General features: G+C 43.2%; 1 protein-coding gene across 1 annotated transcript in view; it reads left to right on the forward strand.

Moving 5' to 3' along the window:
• Nucleotides 1-5,671: 5,671 nt before the first annotated feature.
• Nucleotides 5,672-23,960, forward strand: part of slc43a1 (solute carrier family 43 member 1) — a 33,034-nt gene continuing 14,745 nt past the window's right edge. Inside the window, exons 1-7 of the mRNA XM_003215013.4 lie at nucleotides 5,672-5,990; nucleotides 11,104-11,237; nucleotides 13,729-13,889; nucleotides 16,108-16,291; nucleotides 17,104-17,159; nucleotides 17,949-18,025; nucleotides 23,837-23,929. Of these exons, the coding sequence (XP_003215061.2) occupies nucleotides 13,736-13,889; nucleotides 16,108-16,291; nucleotides 17,104-17,159; nucleotides 17,949-18,025; nucleotides 23,837-23,929 (564 nt within the window). The 5' untranslated portion in view covers nucleotides 5,672-5,990; nucleotides 11,104-11,237; nucleotides 13,729-13,735. The remainder of the gene's footprint in view (nucleotides 5,991-11,103; nucleotides 11,238-13,728; nucleotides 13,890-16,107; nucleotides 16,292-17,103; nucleotides 17,160-17,948; nucleotides 18,026-23,836; nucleotides 23,930-23,960) is intronic.

The following is a 23,960-nucleotide window of genomic DNA, read 5'->3' on the forward strand; positions in this document are numbered from 1 at the left end:
AGATATGCTACTATTGTATGCAGAGGAAGAGTAGTCCACTGATGCTGACAACTGGGAGAAAGGGCAACAAAGCTCTGGAGGGGTTGAAATATTTGGGTGCACCCCTAAATTATATACCCGTATGCCGTCTCTGGCCTAATACACTGCTGTTCTGTAAAACACTTCTAAGCATATGGGGCTCGGTGCCAAAGACCAGTGAGGCAGACACAATGTTGGGACCCCTTGTAGGAAACTTGTGTGGTGTGATTATGTCTTTGGGTTGTGCAAAATCTCCCTGAGGGTAAATAATGAATCAGATAGTTTCGACATCAGGGAAGTGTATGTGATGTGGGATAGCCCCGGGTTTATTTTAAGGTCTTTACTCAGGCTTCTCATGTAAGATCTGCCTCATCTTAAAGTACAGTAGAATCTCACTTATCCAAGCCTCGCTTATCCAAGTTTCTGGATTATCCAAGTCATTTTTGTAGTCAATGTTTTCAATATATCGTGATATTTTGGTGCTAAATTCGTAAATACAGTAATTACAACATAACATTACTGCATATTGAACTGCTTTTTCTGTCAAATTTATTGTAAAACATGATGTTTTGGTGCTTAATTTGTAAAATCATAACCAAATTTGATGTTTAATAGGCTTTTCCTTAATCCCTCCTTATTATCCAAGATATTCACTTATCCAAGCTTCTGCCGGCCCGTTTAGCTTGGATAAGTGAGACTCTACTGTACAAGGAAAATGATGAACTCCTTCATTCGCCTGGGGAAATGTGTAATCTTTGTGTGTGTACATGCCATGACACTGTCTGTTGATTTATGGTGACCTCCCAAATATCATATGGTTTTCTTAAGAAAAGAAGACTCAGATGTTTTTGCCAGTTCCTTCCTTGGAAACGCAGCCTATAGTACCTCAAATTATTTTGTGGTCTTCTATCTAAGTACTAACCAGAGCTGACCCTGTTTGGCTTTTAAGATCTGATGGGATCTGATACCTTTGGAGCTCTGAGCCTGGATCCAATCATTACCTTTTCTTTAATTGTGCAAAGAGTGTACAGTGTTCCCTCACTTATCGCGGGGGTTAGGTTCCAGGACCACCCGCAATAAGTGAAAATCTGCAAAGTAGGGACACAATATTTATTTTAATATTTATACATTATTTTAGTAGTTATACACTATTTTAAGTCTTTATCAACCATCGTGTGTTGATAAATCGCCTCCTTCTCCTCCCGTTGCCGCTTGGACTTCTTTTCTCTCCCTTTGGCTTCTCCTTCCTCCCTTCCTTAGGCTGTAAATTGTAATTTTTTTATGATTTAATAGTCTTTTAGAGTTTATTGAAAAACCGCAAAACAACGAATCCGCGAAAAGTGAACCGCGAAGTAGTGAGAGAACACTGTACCACTATGATTTTAATGCATACCTGCCAACATTTCATGCAAACAAGGAATGTTGTCGCCAAGCAACATCAGAGTATGGTCAAAATGGGAACAATTATCAGTGAGGAAGGACACTCAAGGAGGATGCAGCAGTTTGCTTTATTCTGGCTTACTTGAAAAGGCAAGATTGTAACCTTTCTTTTCTCTGTATTGTATGAATTGAGTGCATAATACTATTGCACTTTGAGTTGAAAAACATCCAAAGAAAAAGAGAGTGGGAAGAAGAGAGATAAAAGCAGATGAAAAAAGTGGAACAACAGTGAATTAGTCAGTATTGTCCCTGCCAAATCAGGACAGTTAAAGAACATGTTAATGTAGAGTCTTTGTGTACTGGATTTGCAGGTCTTCCTGTAAAAAAATTAAATCACACTGCCTGAAAATATTTCTTCTTGCATGAAGGACAGGGCAGTTGCTTGTTCCAAGTCTTCCCTTGTATTGTTGCCTCCTTTCTATTCTTGCTTAATGCTTTGTTGGCACAGGTACCAGTTCCTGGCTCATTCACATAAAGTGATGGCCCCTCAAGAAGACCAAGGCCAAGCACAGGAAAATATGAAGAATTACACTAAGAGGCACAGCGGGTGTTGGACGTATCCCCAACAAACAATGCTCTTAAGGTATTGTTGAAGGCTTTCATGGCCAGAATCACTGGGTTGCTATGAGTCTTTTGGGCTGCATGGCCATGTTCCAGAAGCTTTTTCTTCTGACGTTTTACCCACATCTGTGGCAGGCATCCTTAGAGGTGTGAGGATCTATTGTCTACTGAATGACAAATTCAAAATCCCTATCCCACTCTTCCAGAAAGGATTTTACAATGTGCATCACTGAGTGGGGACTGGGATGAGCAACTAGAAAAACACCTTAAAAATGAAGCTATTCTGTATATTTTGAGCTACATAGTTGGTCCGTGGGCTAGCACATTCTTCTACATCGCAGCTGCTACATGGGAGCAACTTTACGCATGTTTTTGATCTCAAGCCTGCTTCTTCTACACAGCAGGGCAGTTGAGAAGAGAATGTGGAAACATGATAGCACCAAGCTTTCAAAGCAAACATAAAGCCTAGCAACAAATTACCTTGCAGCATTCCATTCAATGCATTGCACCAAGTTGTACTTCCGTACCTAAGACCTTGAGGTTCTAAGTAGAATTTTGCTCTGAGAAAAAACTTGCCCAATTATTTTTGTATTGTTTTATACACCAATCGTGCGTGTATGTGGAATTGCAGAGGTTCCATATCTACTGTAACACACCAAGGTTCTCTTATACTGGTAGTCCAAGGAAATAGGTACAAAGTATCCACAGATTCTGCATCAACAGATTATATTCTCTTGACTTCTACGAGGGTTGAATGAAAAGTAATGCCTCCACCTTTGTTACTTGGGTTTGGATGGGAATATTTTAATAAATAAAATGCAGAAATAATCCTTAGAATGTGCTCTTTAACTACCACTATTTACTTTTCCACATAATCACCAGACAATTGGATACATGTCTGCCAATGATGAACACGTTTTCTGAAGCCATCATGGAAGAAGTCGACACTCTGTTTCCGCAACCAGCATCTCACAGTACCCATCGTGCACAGATCTTCCGATAGCCAAGCAAAGCAATAATGTGACCCACACGATCTTGTGAAATGCCGATTATGCTTGAAATTTCTCTCTGAGTGATACGATGATCGTCCTGAATCAATCTGTCAACCTTTTGCTTGTGAAACTCAGTGGTTGCTGTCACAGGACGTCCAACTCTTTGTTTGTCACGCAAGTCAGATGTTCCCACCTCAACATCTTTAAACTTACTCGCCCAATGAAGCACAGTACTCACATCAACACAATCACCATAAACAGCTTGCATTCTCTGATGAATCTCCTTTGGGGTGACACCTTCCGCTGTCAAGAATTCAATGACTGCACGTTGCTTAAGTCGCATTGACTGCGCAGGGTTCCATACTTCACACTTTAACAACACAACAATTCAATGCTAAGGCTTCCCACCAAATGGAACTGTAGAGGAGAGTCTATTGAACAAGCCAGTACCTGCCGCATACCAGGACTGCCATCTGTTGAGAAGTTACGAAGGTGGAGGCATTACTTTTCATTCAACCCTCGTGTGTGTGTGTGTGTGTGTGTGTGTGTATGTCCAAAAGCAAATCTTGATTTTGCCATTTTATATAAGGGATACTATTTTACTATTCCATAATACAAAATGGGACTTGAGGATCCATGGAGCGTTCTGACGCCAAACTCCAGCAGATTCCAAGCATCCATTTATTTTACCTTGGAGACCTGGGCCCTTAAACACTATGCCGTTATAATGCTATGGATCTACATTAACTCCCATGGTTCCATTCTATGGAATGCTCAGGATCTGCAGTTTAGAGAAGGACAGACAAGAGCTCTTTTGATGCCTCTGAACTACAAATCCCAGGAGGATTCCATAAGATGCTGCCATCGCAGTTTAAGTGGAAATATCATGTTATAACTGTGTAGTGTGAAAGGGCTGTGAGAGATAAAAAGTTGTACCATGTTTCAGAAGCATTCTTTCCTGATGTTTCGCCCACATCCATGGCAGGCATCCTCAGAGGTTGAGGGGTCTGTTGGAAACTAGGCAAGGGAGGTTTATGTATCTGTGGAGTGTCCAGGGTGGGAGAAAGAACTCTTGTCTGTTTGAGGCAAGTGTGAATGTTGCAATTGGCCACCTTGATTAGCATTTAATGGCCTTGCAGCTTCAAAGCTTGCCAAGGCGCATACTTTGTTGGGAGGTATTAGCTGGCCCCGATTGTTTCTTGTCTAGAATTCCCTTGTCTTCTGAGTGTTGCTGTTTATGTACTGTCCTGATCTGAGAGTTTTTAAATACTGGTAGCCAGATTTTATTCATTTTTATGGTTTCCTCCTTTCTGTTGAAATGGTTGGTTTTTTTCCTGTCACTCTGGGTGGTAGTCAAAATTGCAAGTACTGTATATGAGTGACACGTACACATGCATGCTGTATGTCCATGTTCCAGGAGCATTCGCTCCTGACGTTTCACCCACATCTATGGCAGGCATCCTCAGAGGTTGTGAGGTCTGTTGGAAACTAGGCAAGAGAGGTTTATATGTCTGTGGAATGATCAGGGTGGGAGAAAAAACAAAAACAAAGGATTCCCCCCCCCAGGCAGGAAGCAGCTAGGCTTTCAAGCTGCAAGGCTTTTCAATGCTAATAAAGGTGATTAATTGCAACATTCACACTTGCCTCAAGCAGACCAGAGTTCTTTCTCCCACCCTGGACCTTCCACAGATATATAAACCCCACTTGCCTAGTTTCCAATAGGCAGGAATGAAGCTTCCAAGGCCATTGATGCTAATCAAGGTGATTAATTACAATTCACACTGGCCTCCAATTTCAACAGAAGAAGATAAAATTAACAAAATCTGACTACTAGTATTAGAAAAACTCAAAATCAGGACAGTAAATAAAGAACAACACTCAGAGAACAGGGCAATTTCAGGCATGAAACAATCAGGGCCAGCTAACATCTCCTAACAAAGGATTCCCCGGGCAGGAATCAGCCAAGCTTCGAAGCTGCAAGGCTATTCAATGCTATTCAAGGTGATCGACTACAACATTCACACCTGCCTCGAACAGACAAGAGTTCTTTCTCCCACCCTGGACCTTCCACAGATATATAAACCCCACTTGTCTAGTTTCCAACAGACCTCACAACTTCTGAGGATGCCTAACATAGATGCAGGCGAAACATCAGGAAAGAATGCTTCTGGAACATGGCCATAAGGCAAAGGTTTCCCCTGACGTTAAGTCCAGTTGTGACCGACTCTGGGGGTTGGTGCTCATCTCTATTTCTAAGCCGAAGAGTCGTGGTTGTCCGTAGACACCTCCAAGGTCATGTGGCCGGCATGACTGCATGGAGCGTAGGGAGCAGTACCTATTGATCTGCTCACATTGGCATGTTTTCGAACTTCTAGGTTATAGTGTAGAGCACTAGGAGTCCCCAAACTAAGGCTTGGAGGCTGAATCCGGTGGCCCTCCAAGGTCGTTTACCTGACTCCCGCCCTCAGTCAGAAATACCTTGAAGGTACACAACGGAGTGTGGCAGCGGCTCCTTCTTTGGAGGCTTTTAAGCAGAGGCTGGATGGCCCTCTGTCGGGGGTGCTTTGAATGCGATTTCCCTGCTTCTTGGCTGAAAGGGGTTGGACTGGATGGCCCGCGAGGTCTCTTCCAACTCTAGGGTTCTAACAACAACAATCCTAGGCTACTTTACGATCTCCTCAAGCGAAATGGCAGTTCTGGGCGGGCTTCCTCGGGCCCTTTCCCCGCCAACTCGCCAGGCGGATGCCCTTATAAAGCCCGAGGCGCGGAGGGCTCCCCTCCCTTTGCCAAGAGTCGCTCGGCGGCGCTGCGCTTTTTCCCTCCTCCGGGGCTTTTAATCCGCTCCTCAAGCGCGGCAGGGGCAGCAGCAACAGGCGTCCCAACTTCCTTCCTCCTTCCTCCCTTCTTTCGGGATTTTTTCCCTTTCTTTCCCCGCCGCTGAGAGAAGAGAAGAAGCAGCGGAGCGTCTTTCCAGACTTGGTGAGTTTCAGTAAACTTGAGGTAAAGCCCAACGAGGGGCGAGTGCTGCTGGGGAAGGGAAAAAAGCGTGGTGGGGGAGGACGGGCCGAGGAGTCGCTTCCACGTGGCAGCCACATTGCAAGAGAGTCCGGGAGGAAGGGCTTCCCCGCCGGCTATTTTAGGTGCGCTCCGGAGAGAGAGCCTCGGAGGCCCGCTTGGGCCTGCCTTGAGTCAAGGGAATGGGGGAAAGAGACGGGTCTGCCTCCTGTTGAGCAGCAGGGACAAAGAAGAAGGACAAAGAGGAGGGTCCTGGCGAAAAATCCGCCTCTCAACTCCTCACAGGGCGGGCATGGGCCAACTTGGGCCCTCCAGGTGTTTTGGACTACAACTCCCACAATTCCTAACAGCCGGTAGGCTGTTAGGAATTGTGGGAGTTGTAGTCCAAAACACCTGGAGGGCCCAAGTTGGCCCATGCCCGCCCTAGGCTTTCGCGCGTCCCTGGAGGCATTTTGGAAGGTCCCACTTCCCCCCAAATATAGGGGCGCCTCACTCCCACAGAGCCGAAGGGTTTGGACCTGAGGAAAGAGTTCCCCTGATCCAAGAAAACCACGCGGAGGTGGGAGTGAGTCCCCATTTGGGCCACCGCGTTGTGGGTTCGCTGTGGAAGGAAGGCATTTTGACACCACTCACTGCCAGGGCTCCATGCTATGGAATCCTGGGAGTTGTAGTTGTACAGCCATGGTTCTCAACCTGTGGGTGCCCAGATGTTTTGGCCTTCCACTCCCAGAAATCCTCACAGTTGTGGGATTTCTGGGAGTTGTAGGCCAAAGCACCTGGGGACCCACAGGTTGAGATTCACTGTTGTATAAGGTTAAACTGCAGAGATACTGAATTTGCTGGTGGTTCGAATCCGGGGAGCGGAGTGAGCTCCCGCTGTTAGGCCCAGCTTCTGCCAACCTAGCAGTTTGAAAACATACAAATGTGAGTAGATCCATAGGTACTGCTCTGGCGGGAAGGTAACAGCGCTCTGTGCAGTCATGCCGGCCACATGACTTTGGAGGTGTCTATGGACAACGCTGGTTCTTTGGCTTAGAAATGGAGATGAGCACCAACCCCCAGAGTCGGACATGACTAGACTTAACGTCACGGGAAACGTGTTGTCGAAGGCTTTCATGGTCGGGATGACAGGGTAGTTGTATGTATTCCGGGCTGTATGGCCATCTTCCAGAAGTATTCTCTCCTGACATTTCGCCCACATCTATGGCAGGCATCCTCAGAGGAAACGTTAGGAGAAAATACTTCTGGAACATGGCCATACAACAACCCTGTCAGGGGAAACTTTTACCTTTATAAGGTCTTTAGCTTTCTCTGCCCACAAAACTTCCACTCCCAGAATGCCATAGTATGGAACACTGGCAGTTCAAGGAATTCAACACACTAGAGTTTGGATCCACTTTAAATCCACTTTAGGGAGGGGGCTTTAAACAGCTCAACCCGACAGGTCATGAATCTCACTAAACTACAAATCCAATAATTCTGCAGGAGGCAGAAATTGGATTTAAATTGGATTTATTCTCTGGTGTGATGAGGCAGAAAGTATGGAAAGTATGATTCATGGAATCATATAATCCTAGAGTTGGAAGAGACCTCGTGGGCCATCCAGTCCAACCCCTTTCTGCCAAGAAGCAGGAAAATCACATTCAAAGCACCCCTGACAGATGGCCATCCAGCCTCTGCTTAAAAGCCTCCAAAGGAGGAGCCTCCACCATACTCAGGGGCAGAGAGTTCCACTGCCGAACAGCCCTCACAGTGAGGAAGTTCTTCCTGATGTTCAGGTGGAATCGCCTTTCCTGTAGTTTGAAGCCATTGTTCCGCACCCTAGTCTCCAGGGCAGCAGAAAACAAGCCTGCTCCCTCCTCTCTATGACTTCCCATCATATATTTATACATGGCCCTCATCATGTCTCCTTTCAGACTTCTCTTCTGCAGGCTAAACATGCCTAGTTCTTTAAGCCGTTCCTCATAGGGCTTGTTCTTCAGACTCTTGATCACTTTAGTTGCCTTCCTCTGGACACATTCCAGCTTGTCATTTCCCAGTGTAGATGCAACCATCGTCAAGGCACCATTGCTGCACTCCTATTTCATCGAAACTGGAGCCCTGCCTTTTTGTTTTGGCAGCAGCTGGATTCCCTTGGCTTCAAAGCTGAACAGATGTTGACTTCCCCGAGGCGCTTTCCCTTGTTGTTTTACCCTTCTTGGCACCCTTGTGCCTTGCTTGATATTGTGTGATCGCAATCTTACCTAACTTGAACTTGTTGCCTTTTGAAATTCTCTTCTTCCCAACTTCAGTCTGTCACCTATTAGAAGTCTTTGCTTGCTTTCTTGCTTGCCTGTTACTCACCCCGTCATCCTCTGGTAGAAATCACTGCTGTTCATATCCTGGCAGGATATTTTCCTCCAAAACAATTTGACGTGTGAGGCAGAACATCCAGTTATGCCTCCCTTAAGAGAAGCAATCTAATAATAATAGATTATCCTTGAAATCCTTACTCAGACATAAGTCCCATTGAGTTCAGTCAGACCTAGTGGTAGCTAAGGCTCTATATGTATATGTATTGAAATAGATTTGTGAGATTGCAGCCAAATTTATAAATGGATAGACTGTTGACCAGCAGGACTGCCTGAATGAGTTAGTCAAGGAGCAAGTTTGTTTTTGGTTCATGCTTGGATTAGAACCCAAACTGGTGGTTTCAAGTTACAGGGAAAAAGGTGCCACCTAAAAATTTGGAACAACCTTTTTACTCTTAAGAGCTGTTCAACAGAGGAACAGATTGCCTCAGAGGGTGGAGGATTTTCCTTCTTTGAAGGTCTTTAAACAGATGTTGTATGGGCATCTTTCATGACTGCTTTAGTTATGTTTTCCAGTATGGCAGGGGATTGGACTAGATTGTCTTTGTGATCCCCCCAATTCTAGGATTCTATTTCAGCTGAAGGTCCCAAATCTGGTCCATTTAGACTTTCTCTTCTTGGGATGTTAAGTTGTTATGATATCTCAGGGAGAGAATTTACTGACCATAGCCGTTACTTATATGAAAACACCAAGTTGGAACCTGTCAGAAGAGCAAACGGTTACTCAGACTTTTCCCAGCCATGCCTGTAACTCGCATTGTGGGAATGGGTTCTAGTGGACTGGTGTCTTTAGATGCATTTTCCCAACATTTCTTTCTTTGTGGAAGTATTTTCTCAAGGCCTGCTCACATGACAGCTCCTCCCTTCCAGTGTGTTTTTCTTTGCTCGCTCAGTTCTAGTGAAAGGCTCCTTAGCCACTAAAAGGCCAATGCTTTTACTCACAGCAATTCAATCCACTTGTTACCATGCTGTTGGCCAACTGGTACAAAAGGGTGGAGTGGATGGATGCAGACAGTTATAAGCACAGATGTTGCATTCATACATTCTTGGAGTCATGCTGTAGTTCTTGCTTACATTAAGATGGCATCTGGCACTCAGAAGACATTATCTCATGGTTTACAAAAAAAAACCCAGATTCCCCAACCACTATAGTCAGTGCGGATTTTAGGATTTTAGGAATAGTAGTTCCAAAGGATAACTTTCCCCTAAGTTCTGGACTAACATTCATATAAACAATAAAGTACACCAAGTTTTTTTTAAAAAAAATTGTGTCAGCAGTGACTTGAGAACATATAGCAAGTTGCTTCTGGTGTGACAGAATTGGCCGTGTACAGAGATGTTGCCCAGGGTATGCCTGGGTGTGTTAGCTGGGAGGCTTCTCTCATGTGCCCACAAGCTAGAGCTGTCACCCCGTCTCATGGATTTTAACCTGCAACATTCAGATAAGCAACCCAACCTTCAGGTCAGCAGTTTAGCCAGTACAAAGGTTTAACCCATTGTGTCTCTTTACTGTACTACCAAGTGATCTTTCATATACATGGAAACATAGGGGTGTGAAGAGACTCTTCTGGAGAATGTCATGGCCAAAACTCAGAATACATTAGGCAGCTTTGTTTTGAACTTCAACTTTATGATTCTCAGCAATTTGAGGGCCTTTCCCCCTCCCTCCACCCAATTGCCACAACTTCTTTTTTTGGTGAGCATGGCTTTGAGCAAAGGAGGAAAGCACTAGATCTTTCTGCCTGAGGCTGTGCTGCAGCCTCTCTTGTAGATGTTTATCTGGCTCCCTTTCTAATTGTTAGCACATGCTTCCCAGATGCTTTCAAGGTTTCTTTCAGTGCTTGCATGAGGAACAAAAATGTCTTTTCTTCTGAATAAAATTTCAAATTGTCTTGTTTTCAGTCCTACTTGTTCTGATAGCATGTGAGTGTACTTCTGCTATGGAGTCAATCCTGGTGAAAGATTGACAAAATATTGCAGAGTGTATTATTTATTTTTGTAATTTGCATTCCCTCTTCCTGTATATGCATATAGCCAGGGCAGTTATTAAATAAGAAAATAAAGATATCAGCATGTTCCTTACTGAATCAGTTCTTCCATCCCATGTCTTGATGCATGAATAGAACATTCCAGCCGTGCCATCAATTTCCTACACTCAGAAATTTGGGAAATTTACTTTTGGGGTAATGGGAAGAAAGAGTCCCACAATCACATAGAAAGCATGGCTATGGTAGTTCAGTGGGAGAGAGGGCTTTTGGGAGTTATCATTTGAAAAAGTAACCTTTTATACTCTGTCCCTGACATCCTGGGCAATTCATATTAGTCTAAGAAATCTAGCCATCTGCATCTCCTGACTGCCCCTCATCTCTGTTGAATGGGACAACTCTTGTTTTCCATTTTCTACAATGCTCCCTTGTGTTCAACAGCATGGTTGTGTACTACAATTTCCTTCATGAGTGTTTCAAGCTACAGCTGCTTTCTGGCACTGGATTCCACAAGGAACATCTGTGTTTAAGGCCTCCTCTTTTTATTCTTTTTTAGAGCTTGCCTGCTACATCATGTGGTGTAGTTTTCTGGCACTTTTTCTTGATCTCCATACTGAAAGAACTATCGCCTTCCCGTTTCTCTCCCTGCTTGTGTTTGTTTGTGAATGTGCCCTTGGATTTAGTGTCATCTCTGGATTCCATTACCAGGCTGTTGACTTCCTAATTCTGCTTTGTTTCCAGAAACTGTTCGATCAGACAAGATCAGTCCTATAGTATCTGTGGGACGCCAGCGGATGCATTGACCCCAAATGTTCAGAATCAAAAGACTGCCTTCAAGACTCAGGAAATTGGCATAACACTTGGAGCCCTTACAAGTAAGGATAAGGTTGCACGGTTGAGAAATTTGGCTTCTCCGTGAAGGCACATGATGATGTAGTTGGGTTTTTTGACCTTTCCTTTGCAACTCATAATACTTCACCTTCTATAATGCAGCAACAACTTCCTGCATGTTTGGTGTATTTGGTGGCTCATTAACCCTTAACAATAGTCCTACACGGTAGACCAATATATTGTCATTAGCTTTGTGATATAAGCTAGGAATGGGAGTGAAGGAGAATGAGTTCAAAGTTGAGGCACCTCGTGAATCACAGTCGAAGTCATGCAGGTATTCAAACCGCACACAGTGGACATGGCTGACTGAACTGCATCAACACGAGTTGCATTTGGTTGAATGTCTGCCTAAAACCTTTGCAGAAAGAATTGCACAAATGCATGTTTCATACAGATAATCAAGTAAATGCATATTTCATGACACACTCTTTCCACAGGTGTTCTCTCTACAGAGTTTGAAGGCTGCATAGGGTTAGGTCCCTTAAATGCTATGCCTGCAATACTTCTTTGTCCTCTATTTATTCCATGATATCTATTCCTACCTTTCCTCCAAAGACATCAAGACTATATACATCAGTGTTTCTCAACCTGGGGGTCGGGACCCCTGTGGGGGGGGGGTGTCATGAGGGGAGTGTCAGAGCGGTTGCCAAAGACCACTAGAAAATACATATTTCTGATGATCTCTAGGAACCTCTTTGACAGAGAAGGCGGAATATCTCTTTGCCTGTCCTTCTCTTCCTTTTTGGAAATAGACAGTGAATCCTCCGACCAAAAGCCCAATTTGCCCAATTCTATCATTGGTGGAGTTCAAGGGGCTCTTTGATTGTAGGTAAACTATAAATTCTAGCAACTATAACTCTTAAATGTCAAGGTCTATTTTCCCCAAACTCTACCAGTCTTCACATTTTGTCATATTGAATATTGGTGCCAAGTTTGGTCCAGATCCATCATTGTTTGAGTCCACAGTGCTCTCTGGATGTAGGTAAACTACAACTCCAAAACGCAAGGTCAATGCCCACTAAACCTTTCCATTATTTCCTGTTGGTCATGGGAGTTCTGTGTGCCAAATTTGGTTCAATTCCATCATTGGTGGAGATCAGAATACTCCTTGATTCAAGGTGAACTATAAATCCCAGCAGCTACAACTCCCAAAGGACAAAATCAGTCCCTGCCCCCCAACCCCACCAATATTCAAATTTGGGCGTATTGGGTATTTGTGCCAAATTTGGTCCAGTAAATGAAAATACATTCTGCATATCAGATATTTACATTACAATTCATAATAGTAACAAAATGACAGTTATGAAGTAGCAATGAAAATAGTTTTATGGTTGGGGGTCAACACAACATGAGGAACTGTATTAAGGGGTTACGGCATTAGGAAGATTGAGAACCACTGGTATGCATGATCCTCTATTGATTCATTTCCTTACCAGTTGGGTTGAAAGTGAACAACTTGCCTAGATCTACAAAGTTAGATTTCAAGGCTGAGTAAGGATTTGAATCCAAGTTTCCTGAGTCCTAGTCTCAGACTCTGATTACTATACTGCCACTGGCTCCCAACAACAGATACCTGAGTTGAAAGGTTTTAAGTGACTCAGGAAAAGGCCCTACTTCTGAAAGTAAATCTTGCCTTGTGTGGAGCCCAGATGTCTTCTCATGAAGATGCCACTGTGCCTTGTTATAATTCCCCTTGTTATAATTCAGTTTAATTCATAATCTTTTCCACCACTATTTGTTTTAAAAAATTGTAAATTTCATAGAAAAGAGCCATGAGAGGGGAACAAAATGTGCAGTGACTCAAGAGAGCAGGTGGCAGATCTGATGTATGTTTTTTCTAGGAAGTGGCCGGGTGAGGGAAGGAGGGTTTGAGCCTCCCAGCTTCTCTTGGCCCTCTGCCTGCAGCCAGGCTGTCCTCCCCTCACTTCAGTAGCCACAATGCAAGTGACAGCGTGGCCAAGGGGAGAGAGAGAGCAGGGTGTGAAATTCTAGCAGCTGTTTTTCTCCTGGACACCATGTGTGTGAGAGAGTTGCGTGTTGTGTACTTCCTTTCTGCAAAGATTTGCCCCCTTTTTTGTTTTCCTTTCATTGGGTATCTGTTTTTTACTTTTCATTTTTAAAAAAGCAACAGAAAGGCCATTCTCAGACATGTATTTTCTGTTATGAAGGCAAGATGCTGCATTAAGTCTAGTTTTAGTTAACTGTGAAGGGTAGCATATTTTGTTACCCTGATCTCTGTTTTTTCATTCATGACTTCCTAACTGTAAAGTGGCAGCTGGTGTTGTGCTTTGCATCCAGTCTCTTTCCTGCTGCTTCCTGTGATTCCCCGGTCACCCCAAGGTCTTGCTTTTGCTTCACAGTAGCTTGCAGTGTGCATGTATTGGTTGGCCTTGTTGGTCTTTGTGGGTTGGGTACTTGGGTACCAGCAGAATGGAGGGCAGGAAGAATGACAGTTGAGCCTTTCTTTCTTTCCAGAGGGAAGATGGCGCCAACCTTGCAGCAGGCCTACCAGCGTCGCTGGTGGATGGCCTGCACTGCAGTGGTGGAAAATCTCTTCTTCTCAGCCGTTCTGCTGGGCTGGGGCTCCTTGCTCATCATGCTCAAACATGAAGGCTTCTACTCCCATGTGTGCACAGGTGAGTGGCAAGAGGGCGAGTGAGAAAGTTAAGAACAGAGGCAAAACAGGAGATGGGGCAAAGGGTGAGGTGAACTTCAGATAGTGCCTTGACCTAAACCTTCCACCACCTATTCTCAGAGAGCAACACACAGGCCCTTCTGCATTGTGAGGTCAGAACTTGGGGAAGCACATTTTGTGACGTACACCTCTTAGGACCCTTTGATCATGCTGGCTGGGCAATTGTGAAAGCTGTACTCCAAAAAATGAACTTTTCTAAGCTCCTGTTGAGGTATGCATTCATCCTGGGGTTGTCACTACATTGGTGACATTTTTAAAGCCAGTCAAACTTGTTCTGTCAATGGGGCTTGTTGGGAGTGGGGAGCAGAGATAAAAGTTGATTCTGACACGATTAGTGATGCGCTGTAGAGATGGCTTTGATAAGAGAGTGAATGAGAGAGAGTAATTAGAAATGGGCACAACTCCATATTCTGTTGTTAAGATATCTGTGACTGATGCAATGTGATAATTCATGTAAGATAAGTCCATTAGACCAAACACATGGAAACTGCCTGTTTGAAACTGTTTTCACACAATGGCTTTCCATTTTTGCCACTATAAAGTAGTGTGAGCCACCACGCCACACTTTCTATCATGTGACCACCATCCACAATCATTTTCTCACATGATGCTGGCTGTGGCTAGTGAGAGATGGTTATACATGCACAGAGGACCTTCCATGTGATGGAGATATATCAAGCAGTGGCACCATGACTCTGGAATTTATTATTTATCGTATCAGAAGTGAACCGAAAGTACAGTTGTAACGTGTTAAAAGCACAAAGTTAAAAACTTGGCATTATACTAAATGTTCTTTGAATAGTAGCTAGCCACTTGGAGTGCCTGTGGTGTTACTGTAAGAAGGTCCTCCATTGTGTGTGTGGCAGGGCTCAGACTGCATTGTAATAGCTGGTCTGTGGTTTGCTTTTCTCCACACTCGGATGTTGTGGACTCCACTTTGTAGTTCCATTTCTTAAGGTTGGCTCTGCATCTTGTGTGCCAGAGCAGTCTGTTTAGCACTTTCCAAATCCCCCAGTCTTCTGGAATGCTTCCCCCCCCCCAAGACCCATCGGGTGCCAGCTTCCTTGACTTTTTGACATGAAGCCTAACCCCATCTCTTTATCCAGGCATTCATGAGCAGTTAACTACAGCTACATCCAAGCTTACTGCTGATAATTTATTGGTTTCCCTGGATGTTTGTTTATTGTATTTTATGCCTGGTTATTTTAACCTTTTTGTTAGCCACTTGAGGATTGTCTAAAGGACAGTGTATAAACAGGACAAAATATATAAATACAAATATAATGAAAATGAAACACGCCAGGGGAAGCTAGTCATCACATGATAAACATGATGTATGGATTAGCCTTGAGCAATAATGCTCTGCTTTTCCACTGTTTTCCCCAAAGACTCTTTCCTGCAGAACAGTCCTTTCCCCCAAAGTTCTCTTTTTGTGGTGTTATCCTCTGGACTCCATTACCATCCACACTTCATTAATGTTGGATAGGTAACCACTCCCCCCTCCCCCCATCATTCACAAATTACAGGGGACTGTCATTTCACTCCTGCTGTGGGGCAAAACTTTAGAAAGCCCTGCTCCCATTTGTAAGTGTTGGTCAAATCAATTATGCCCTCAATACACATACATTCCTTGCCAAAAGACAGTTTTCCTTCCTGCACAGCACCTGTGAATTCTGTTTTCTCCCTGCTTGCTTCCTTTAATTTGCGAGTAAAGACTTTTCTGTTCCAGCAAGCCTTGAGGAACAGATCATTTTACATTTGAAGGAACCTTTGTTTGGTATACATCTATGCTTTTAGATTTCTTTTTAAATGGTTTTAATTCTATACACAGTCTAACAGAGGTGTTAACAAAGTACAGCCTGTGACTCCAGAAGCCCTCCCAAAGTCCATGGAAACGCCCTTAAAGAATGAGGTTGATTTTGGGTTTTTTTTGCTCTTCATTGACCAAAACGTCTCCTACAAAGTTATTCCCCCCCCCCTCCTCGCAACCCTCTAAATTCTCCTCAGCCTTCCAAAAGACAAAGACCTCATAAAACTACAAGTTCCATTATGCCATGGGTCCAGACTATTAATTGTACAATATAAATGCACCCAAAGAGAGGCAGGGCGAGATTTGTGTTGGAAGGAGCTGATCCAGTTCGTTTTTCCCCCCCTTTAAGGTGAGAATGGAACTAATAGCTCTGGTGGGGCCAATACGTCTCACCTCTGGCCCAGTTGTGTGGAACAGGAGGAAATGCTCAACCTAGGCTTCACCATTGGCTCCTTCTTACTGAGTGCTGCCACCTTGCCTCTTGGGATATTTATGGACCGGCTTGGCCCAAGGCCACTCCGCCTGATCGGAAGGTAGGAACTGGAAAGGTGTCCAGATGTTACAAGCACACATACCTAGGATAGGATTGGTTGTGGAGTATCCCATTCTCTTTCCAGGTCAAGTTGCATTGCACTGTTTACTGCAGACTTGCTGCTGTAACTCAGGAACTAAACGTCTGTGTTTCCTTCTGTTCTTCACCACCTTGTCAGTCCCAATGTTGTTTAAAAACCTTGAATTGAAGAAAGACAGGGAGAAAAAGTGGAAGGTGTGAAGAAAAAGAGGAACTTTTGTCATATGCTTTGTTAACTGAGATATTCTTGTACTTGGGAAGAGGAAAGTGTTCTGGGAATATTGGCAGATTCTTGCTTTGTAGGAAGTTTAAAGGGGACTAGAGACTATGGGCTAGCTCAAGATATCTTTCTGCCCAAAAAAAAGAATAAAAGGATACTCACTCCTCAGTCCACACACACAGAGTAGTTGACTGGAGTGAACCTTCCTTCAATGCTGGTAATGGGCTTATGTTGTATGTCCACACTACCTCTTGAGCCAGCTTGCCAACGTTGAGTCCCCATCTCAAGTCGTGTAGTATGCATAGTTCTTTATTTACAATAGAGGAAGACAACCAGAGCATTCATGAGGGAGAGTCATGAGGTTGTCTGTGTTGTGTCACCCTGGGACAGCTGCCTAACTAATGGTTGGGCCAGGCCTGAGAGTGGATTACTTGGGAGGGGTGGGGATGAGAATGGACTTGGCATGTGGAGGAATATGAATATGAATTCCCAAATGATAGTGGAGCATCTCTTTGAGGATGTGACTTAGCTCCATTCTGTTGTTTTCTTTGCAGTGCAAGTTTTGCCATCTCCTGTGCTTTCATGGCCCTGGCTGCATACAACCCACCAGGTGAGAACCATAACCCTGGCTGAATGAGCAACTTGGTCTCTCAGGCTGGTTTATAATGTGAATTGCAAAGTTGTAACCAAGGCATGGGCAAACTTTGGCCCTCCAGGGGTTTTGGACTTCAATTCCCATAATTGTGGGAGTTGAAGTCCAAAACACCTGGAGGGCCAAATGTTGCCCATGCCTGTTGTAACCCATAGAAGCATCTACTAATCCCCTTACGAAGAGACCTCCAGCTATAAAGACAGATGCCTCTGTGACTCTCTCTCCTCACCCCATTGACCTCCTCCTCTTACGCCCATTGGAGAGAGATGGACCCTTGCTTTGCCTCAGGGCAGGCAGGAATGGAGGGACTTGAGAGCTTGTGCTAGGAAATGTGCCATGGCTTCAGAAAATAAAAGTAGATTTGGGAAGGACTTCTATTTCTCCCTCCTGCCTATGCAGAAGTTCACAGCTAAAGCATCCCTGAAAGAAGGCGATCACTTCTGTTGGGGGAAAAACCCACCTATGAAGGAGGAGAGTCCGCCATCTTCTGAGTTAGTCTGTTTCACTGCTAAATAGGTTTTACATGTCAAGAAGATGGGCTGGTTCACTAGTTTGCAGAATTGCAGGCTTTCATCTCTTCACTTGCCTCATCATAGCGGGCTCATGTTATGCTTTTGAGCTTTGCTGATGCCACTTCAGATCTCCATTTCATTTTTTTCCTGGACCTTTTTTTGTTTCGAACACACACATACTTTTTTCATGATCACCTACGTCAGTTTACCCCATGTTTCCATTCTGTCTTCCCAGTCCTTTCCCCGTTGATTTTTCTTGCCCTTTCCTTGAACGGCTTTGGTGGGATCTGCCTGACCTTCACCTCCCTAACAGTAAGTAAAGACTGATACTGCACAATTGAGTCATTTCATCATGTAAAGAAGTTAGGCATGCTGATTCTTCAGGAGATGACATGACAAAAATGATACTGGGACAAATTCCTCTTCCATTCTTCTGTGGAGGTTTCACACAGCTCTAGTTCAGACTTGAGCCTACAAGGTCTGCTTTGGTCTGTAGTTATTTCTCCTTTTTATAGCAACTGTGAAAATATCAGAAGACTTGCCTGCTGGCTCAGAAAGAAGTATTCTGAGGAAACTCATTATCAGCCCTTTTTTCTTTCTGAGGAAAATTTTTCTGGGATCTGTGGGAGCCAGCAAGATGGGTGCCTACCTGCGGATCAAGTACATGTGATTATCTTGCCAGATCTTACTATTCGTGGCCTAACCTCTTTTACTTAGAACTTTTGTTTTGTCTGCAGTTCCCATAATTTTCCACCCAGTATAGCCAGCGGCCTTCTTGGGTTGGTCAGGGGATAGGTAAAGGTAAAGGTAAAGGGGATAGTTAGCAAAAAAAAAGAAAGAAAAAAAGGCATTTTCCCAATTACTACTGTCAGTCAGAAAAAGGTCATATCCCACAAAACATAAATTGTATAATTTTTATATATATATATATATATATATATATATATATATATATTGTGGTGAATTGTTTTTTTATAATTCCAGATGGATTTGGCTGAATTTGGGTTTTCAAGGGTTAGGAGGAGACCTGATATCCTCAAGCTGTTTCACATTCAACTTGCATAAGTTCCAGCTGATATGGCCAATGGCCAGGCCTTGTATTCCAGGGAGTTGCAGTCCAAAACATTGTGGTAGATTGTGGTGGCAATGGCTAGGGTTGATGGGAGCTTCACTCCAGCAGTATCTGGAGAACCATAGGTTGCCAACGTCACTTCAACAGTGGTGCAGAAGAAGCTTTTTGGGTAGCTGCAGCTTTTTATAGAGAAATTTACCGTCTCTGTAAGATACATAACCCCATGTCCTTCTTTTGACTTCTGCTCCGGCAAGAGAAATTACCTGTTGTATGCTTCCTAAGGAACAAGTTAACCAATGGGGAGTAATGGAGAAAAGCCTTAACATTGGCTAACGGGCAGGGGAGTGGCGGAGGCAGGGCACTGCATAGACTGAGTAGGGAGCTTATCTTTTCAGAACATGAAGAATTGATAGAGCACATTGTCAAGAACAAGTATGGCTGCAGGGGTTCTTGAGACAGGGCAGGCTCACAGTGCTTGGCATTATTGTGAGCTGTCTCCGTGTTTGACTTCCCATTCAGTCTCACTGTATAGCTTAGTATCCAGTTAGTGGCATTGGAGACCTATAATGCTGGATGTGCTTATTTTAAATACTGTATACTTCTTCCTCTTTCACTTTATATGCTTTTTATATTTTAGGTACTACTCTTAGGCCCCTTCCACACAGCTGAATAAAATCCCACATTATCTGCTTTGAACTGGAATGTATGGCAGCATGGACTCAGATAACACAGTTCAAAGCATATATTGTGGGATTTTCTGCCTTGATATTCTGGGTTATATGGCTGTGAGGAAGGGCCCTTAGTTATTTGTATCTTAGTTGTATTCCATGCCGGAATCTCCACTCTCTCCTTGAAACTGAAGGCATCAAGAAGGAACCATTTTTTGCACTGAGATATCTTAAGTCTTTTGTCAGACATCGGCTCACACCTGCATTCTGTAATCATTATAGATCCAGCACTTCTGGTCACGTGTATGGCACAAAATCTACATCAGAAACACAAATCTTCATTTCCTTAGAAACCCATCAAATCCATAAATTGCACATACATGTTCACCAGCTTTATCTTACAACAAGGATCTGGCATGTCACAAAAACTTGGATCATATGTATGGATCCCTCTTGTTTATATGCACCTGCTTCCAAACTGTCCTCTGGTCACAGGTCACATTGGTTTATTTCTCTATTTACTTGTAGTTTTAGACATAGCAATCTGCATCATACACATAAGTAGGTCCAATATTTTCTGGACATACTCTTGATATATAATGGTGCGTTTCTGATGTCTCCCTGTGTAAACAATACCAATATGGAAGAAGCGCTGCCTCTTATCTAGGCTTTGATGCTGTAGCTTTGCCTTGAAATGCTGCACTTGTGAGATTTATGGTGTAAGCTCTGTCTGGTTGTGAGCTGTGGATTGAGCAGTATATTTCTATAGCCTGGCTTTAAAAGTCACAACAGCAGACCTATTATGTACTAGGTACAGTGTAGTCTGGTAATCAGTATAGTAATAGATGTATGTATACTGTCTTCATTCTATACTTAACATTTGAACAGAAAACTGGAAAAATGGGGTTGTGAGTAACAAGGTTGCTTACAATGTGTTCAATTTGTGTTTATTGAGGAGAAAATAATGTTGCCTTTCCAAGCTGCAAAGCTAATGCATGAATGTTATAATATTGGAATAAGAAATAATGTGTGTGCTCATTGCCTATATCCAACTGTCCTGCTTTGGCAAAAAATGATCCGATTAATCCTCTGTTGTTCCATTTTTTGGCCACTTTAAAAATATCCCAGTTTCTTCTTTCTTCTTCATTTTACTTGTTTCAGTTGCTGAAAACTGAACATAAAGTGCAAAAGTGGTTTCCACTCAGGCTCCATCTACACTGCCATCTAATCCAGTTTCTGAATCCAGATTATTTGCTTTGAACAGGATTATATGAGTCTACATTGCCACATAATCCAGTTCTTAGAATGTATTCTGGATTCAGAAACTGGATTGGATGGTAGTGTAGATTCAGCCCCAGTTAGCTCATTTGAGGGAAAGGAGGGGTTAGGCAAAAATAAAGTGCTGTAACCTTTCTTAGTGTGTGTGTTCTTCCTCATTAATAACTTTTGCTATCTTGACTACACTCTGGTTTTGTCCCAGTTTTCGTCTGTGACATATTGGAGGGGATATCATTAATGCTACCAGACTTTGCTTTGATAACTTACACTTGGCTATCTCCCACATGTGTTTTCTGCAAGCTAAGCATCTTTATTTCTCTTTTGCTTTCTGCAGATAAAATGCAAATCACACGGAGCATATAGCACATGCTTTCCCTACTAGACTAATGTTCCTCTAGGAACCTTTGTGGCAGCATTAATAGTTTCGCAGTTAATAGAGCACCTGGGGGCAGTGTAGAGTAATAATACTGGAGTGCTGATACAAGCTATCATGCAGCTTAAAGAGATTTTAAAAGAGAGAGAAAATGATCAAATTTTCTTTAAAAAGGTTAATATTTGGTATTGTGTGTGTCTGTGTAATTTTTAACAAGTACGCACTACAGAATAAAACCCAAAAGGGCAGTCTTTGGGCATGGATGTGGGATGTGACTAGTTTGTGGGTTTTTCTTTTCTGTGTTCTGCATGTAAACACTGCAATGATCCCTTCTTTTGGGGAAGAATGTAGTTAATACATAGTCATACAAATCCACCTCCTTAACTTTGTAGAAACCCCTATTTGCCAGAGGCAAATTATGAAAGCTTTTTCTTGGTGCAGTTTTGAAAAGCACCTTCCCATTATTGTATCTGTCTGGGAGAATTTGAAAGGGAAGGAATTTATTATATTTCATGTTTCATATTTGTTTTTTCACCATGAAGCACACTTTTAGTCTATATTTTTACAATGCAGTCTGTCCACATGGATCAGAACTATGATTACATGAAATACGGGACCCAACACAGTTATTTGTTTTGCAGAATGAGGAAACACCTTTGCTAACAGAAGAGGAAGGAAGGCCATTTTCAATAATTTGCCACTCCCACCCTCACTACAGCCTCCTACCTGCCTTTAAAAAGAGTCAGTTATGAGAAATTCCATCTTCAATCAGAAATGGTACTGTGCACAAGTGGACTTACAGACTTTGTATAAACAACAACAACAAAATCAGGCCTTTTTAGTTTCTAGTCGTTGAGGGCCTCATCTATATGGGAGAAAAGCATGGAAAATTAAGGTGCCCTTTGAGACTATGATTAAAAGCCTGAGTACATTTTAATTTATTTATTGAAACCGCCATCTCTTTTGGCATTTTGAGAGTTCCTCCGCACTTCTTTAAGTTTTAATTTACTGCAGATACATTGATCTGCAGGTGCAAGTTAATTTGAAAACAGTCTGATTTGATAAAAGGTTAGCAATTAAACTGGTGTGAAACTGTGGTGGAATTCAAGTTGGCAGGTTCAGACATTTCCCTCCTTTGTGTACATGTGTTTTCTTTAGAAGTTCAGAGTGTGTTGATGGAATAGGCGTATGATCTCCCCGGATGCTGCCAGAACATCTTGGTGTGGGTGTGCCTACAAGGGTGTGCATGACTTTCCTGTTATGTGAGATTTCTGGGATTGTTCCCTTTCAAAAATATAATGATTTGGAAGATAAAACCTAGCCAAAGAGCTAAATCAAAGAGGTAGTTATGCTATGTGTGATCTGTCTAGGGCAGAGAAAAGCCTTGCTAACTGGGATTTCCTCCTCTACAAAGTCCTTCCTTGACCTTTTTTATTCCAGTTACCCTTCTTGGCACAGGCACAATCCACGCTGCAATGGTACATGTCATGGATTTGACCCTTTTTCCTTTGAGGTTGGGCTGTCCCAGTACAGCTAGACCAATGCAGACTGGGAAAAAGGAGAGGGAAGGTCGTTATCTTGCAAGAGAACTGGCTCAGAGCTCACTCCTTTGCCATCTGACTGAGGAAGGAGGGGGTAACTGCTCATTTCCAGAATACAAGGAGCTATTATGCTTAGTTTACTATTAGGTCACAGTGGTTTTTGGAATAGGTAGGGTTAGCAACCACAGGGTACACATACATGTGGCAAATGGGTAGCAGCCAGCCAATGAGGAGGCAGAGCTAAGTGCCACACCTCTCTTCCTTTGCCTTAGGCAAGGGCATATGTTAAAGAAAGCAAGCCTGATAGAGCTCGCTTTCGTCCACTGCTATTTACTCAACCAAAGGGCATGGTTGGCATTGTGCCATGTTTCAGGGCAGTTCCAGAGGGAAAAAGACGGGGAAGTAAAAAGCCTTTTCATTGGGTGTGGAGCAGTGGCTGCTTGTGAACTGAACAGAGGGTGGTTCCTCACCTTGAGGCAGGGGATTATACCTGGCTCAGTCCACAAGCCACCATGAAGCGTGAGTAGCTCAGGAACATATGTATTAAGAAAATCCGAGTATGAACTCTCATCATTGGTGAGCATTGGTTGGGGATAGAAGGAAATGGAGTCCAATAAGGTCTAGAGCAGGCCCGCACAACCTGTGGTCCTCCAGATGTTTGGTCCTCCAGCTCCCAGAAGCCCTAGCCAGCTTGTCCAATAGGAACTGAAGTCCAAAACACCTAGAGGGCCACAAGTTGTACAGACCTGATCTGGAGAGTCAGAAGTTTCCTATTGCTAGAATAATAATTTTGGAATAATGACTACTCCACAGTTCTCTGGTTGTAAAACACACATATGTATTTGGTCCTTTTGCAATATGATTGTACACATAGATTAAAATAAAAGATATTTAATTGCCTGTCACTGAGCTTGGTTATGGCTCACTTGGGAAATAAGACTCTAGCCTTGAGTTGACTCTCCTTTATGGATTGTGGAACTATGCTAAGGGGCTACTGGATAAGATTTGAGATGGATGAGACCAAAGACCTATGGTTCAGAGTGGTAATGAAACACATGGTATTCTATGTCACAAAATAAGAGAAGTTTCCTTTAAAGCAAAGAATTCTACTTTTGTTGAAACACCAGCTGAGAGGATTGTGTAGGCAGGGCATTTCTACTAACCTTTTACACTTTTTTTGTGTATCTTCAGCTGCCCAATATGTTTGGAAATCTACGTTCTACTTTCATGGCACTCATGATCGGTTCATATGCTTCTTCTGCTGTTACATTTCCCGGTGTCAAGGTATGTTGCTAGACTGATCAATATAGTCAAG

Source organism: Anolis carolinensis, chromosome 1 (genome assembly GCF_035594765.1).
Source record: "Anolis carolinensis isolate JA03-04 chromosome 1, rAnoCar3.1.pri, whole genome shotgun sequence".
Taxonomy (NCBI): domain Eukaryota; kingdom Metazoa; phylum Chordata; class Lepidosauria; order Squamata; family Dactyloidae; genus Anolis; species Anolis carolinensis.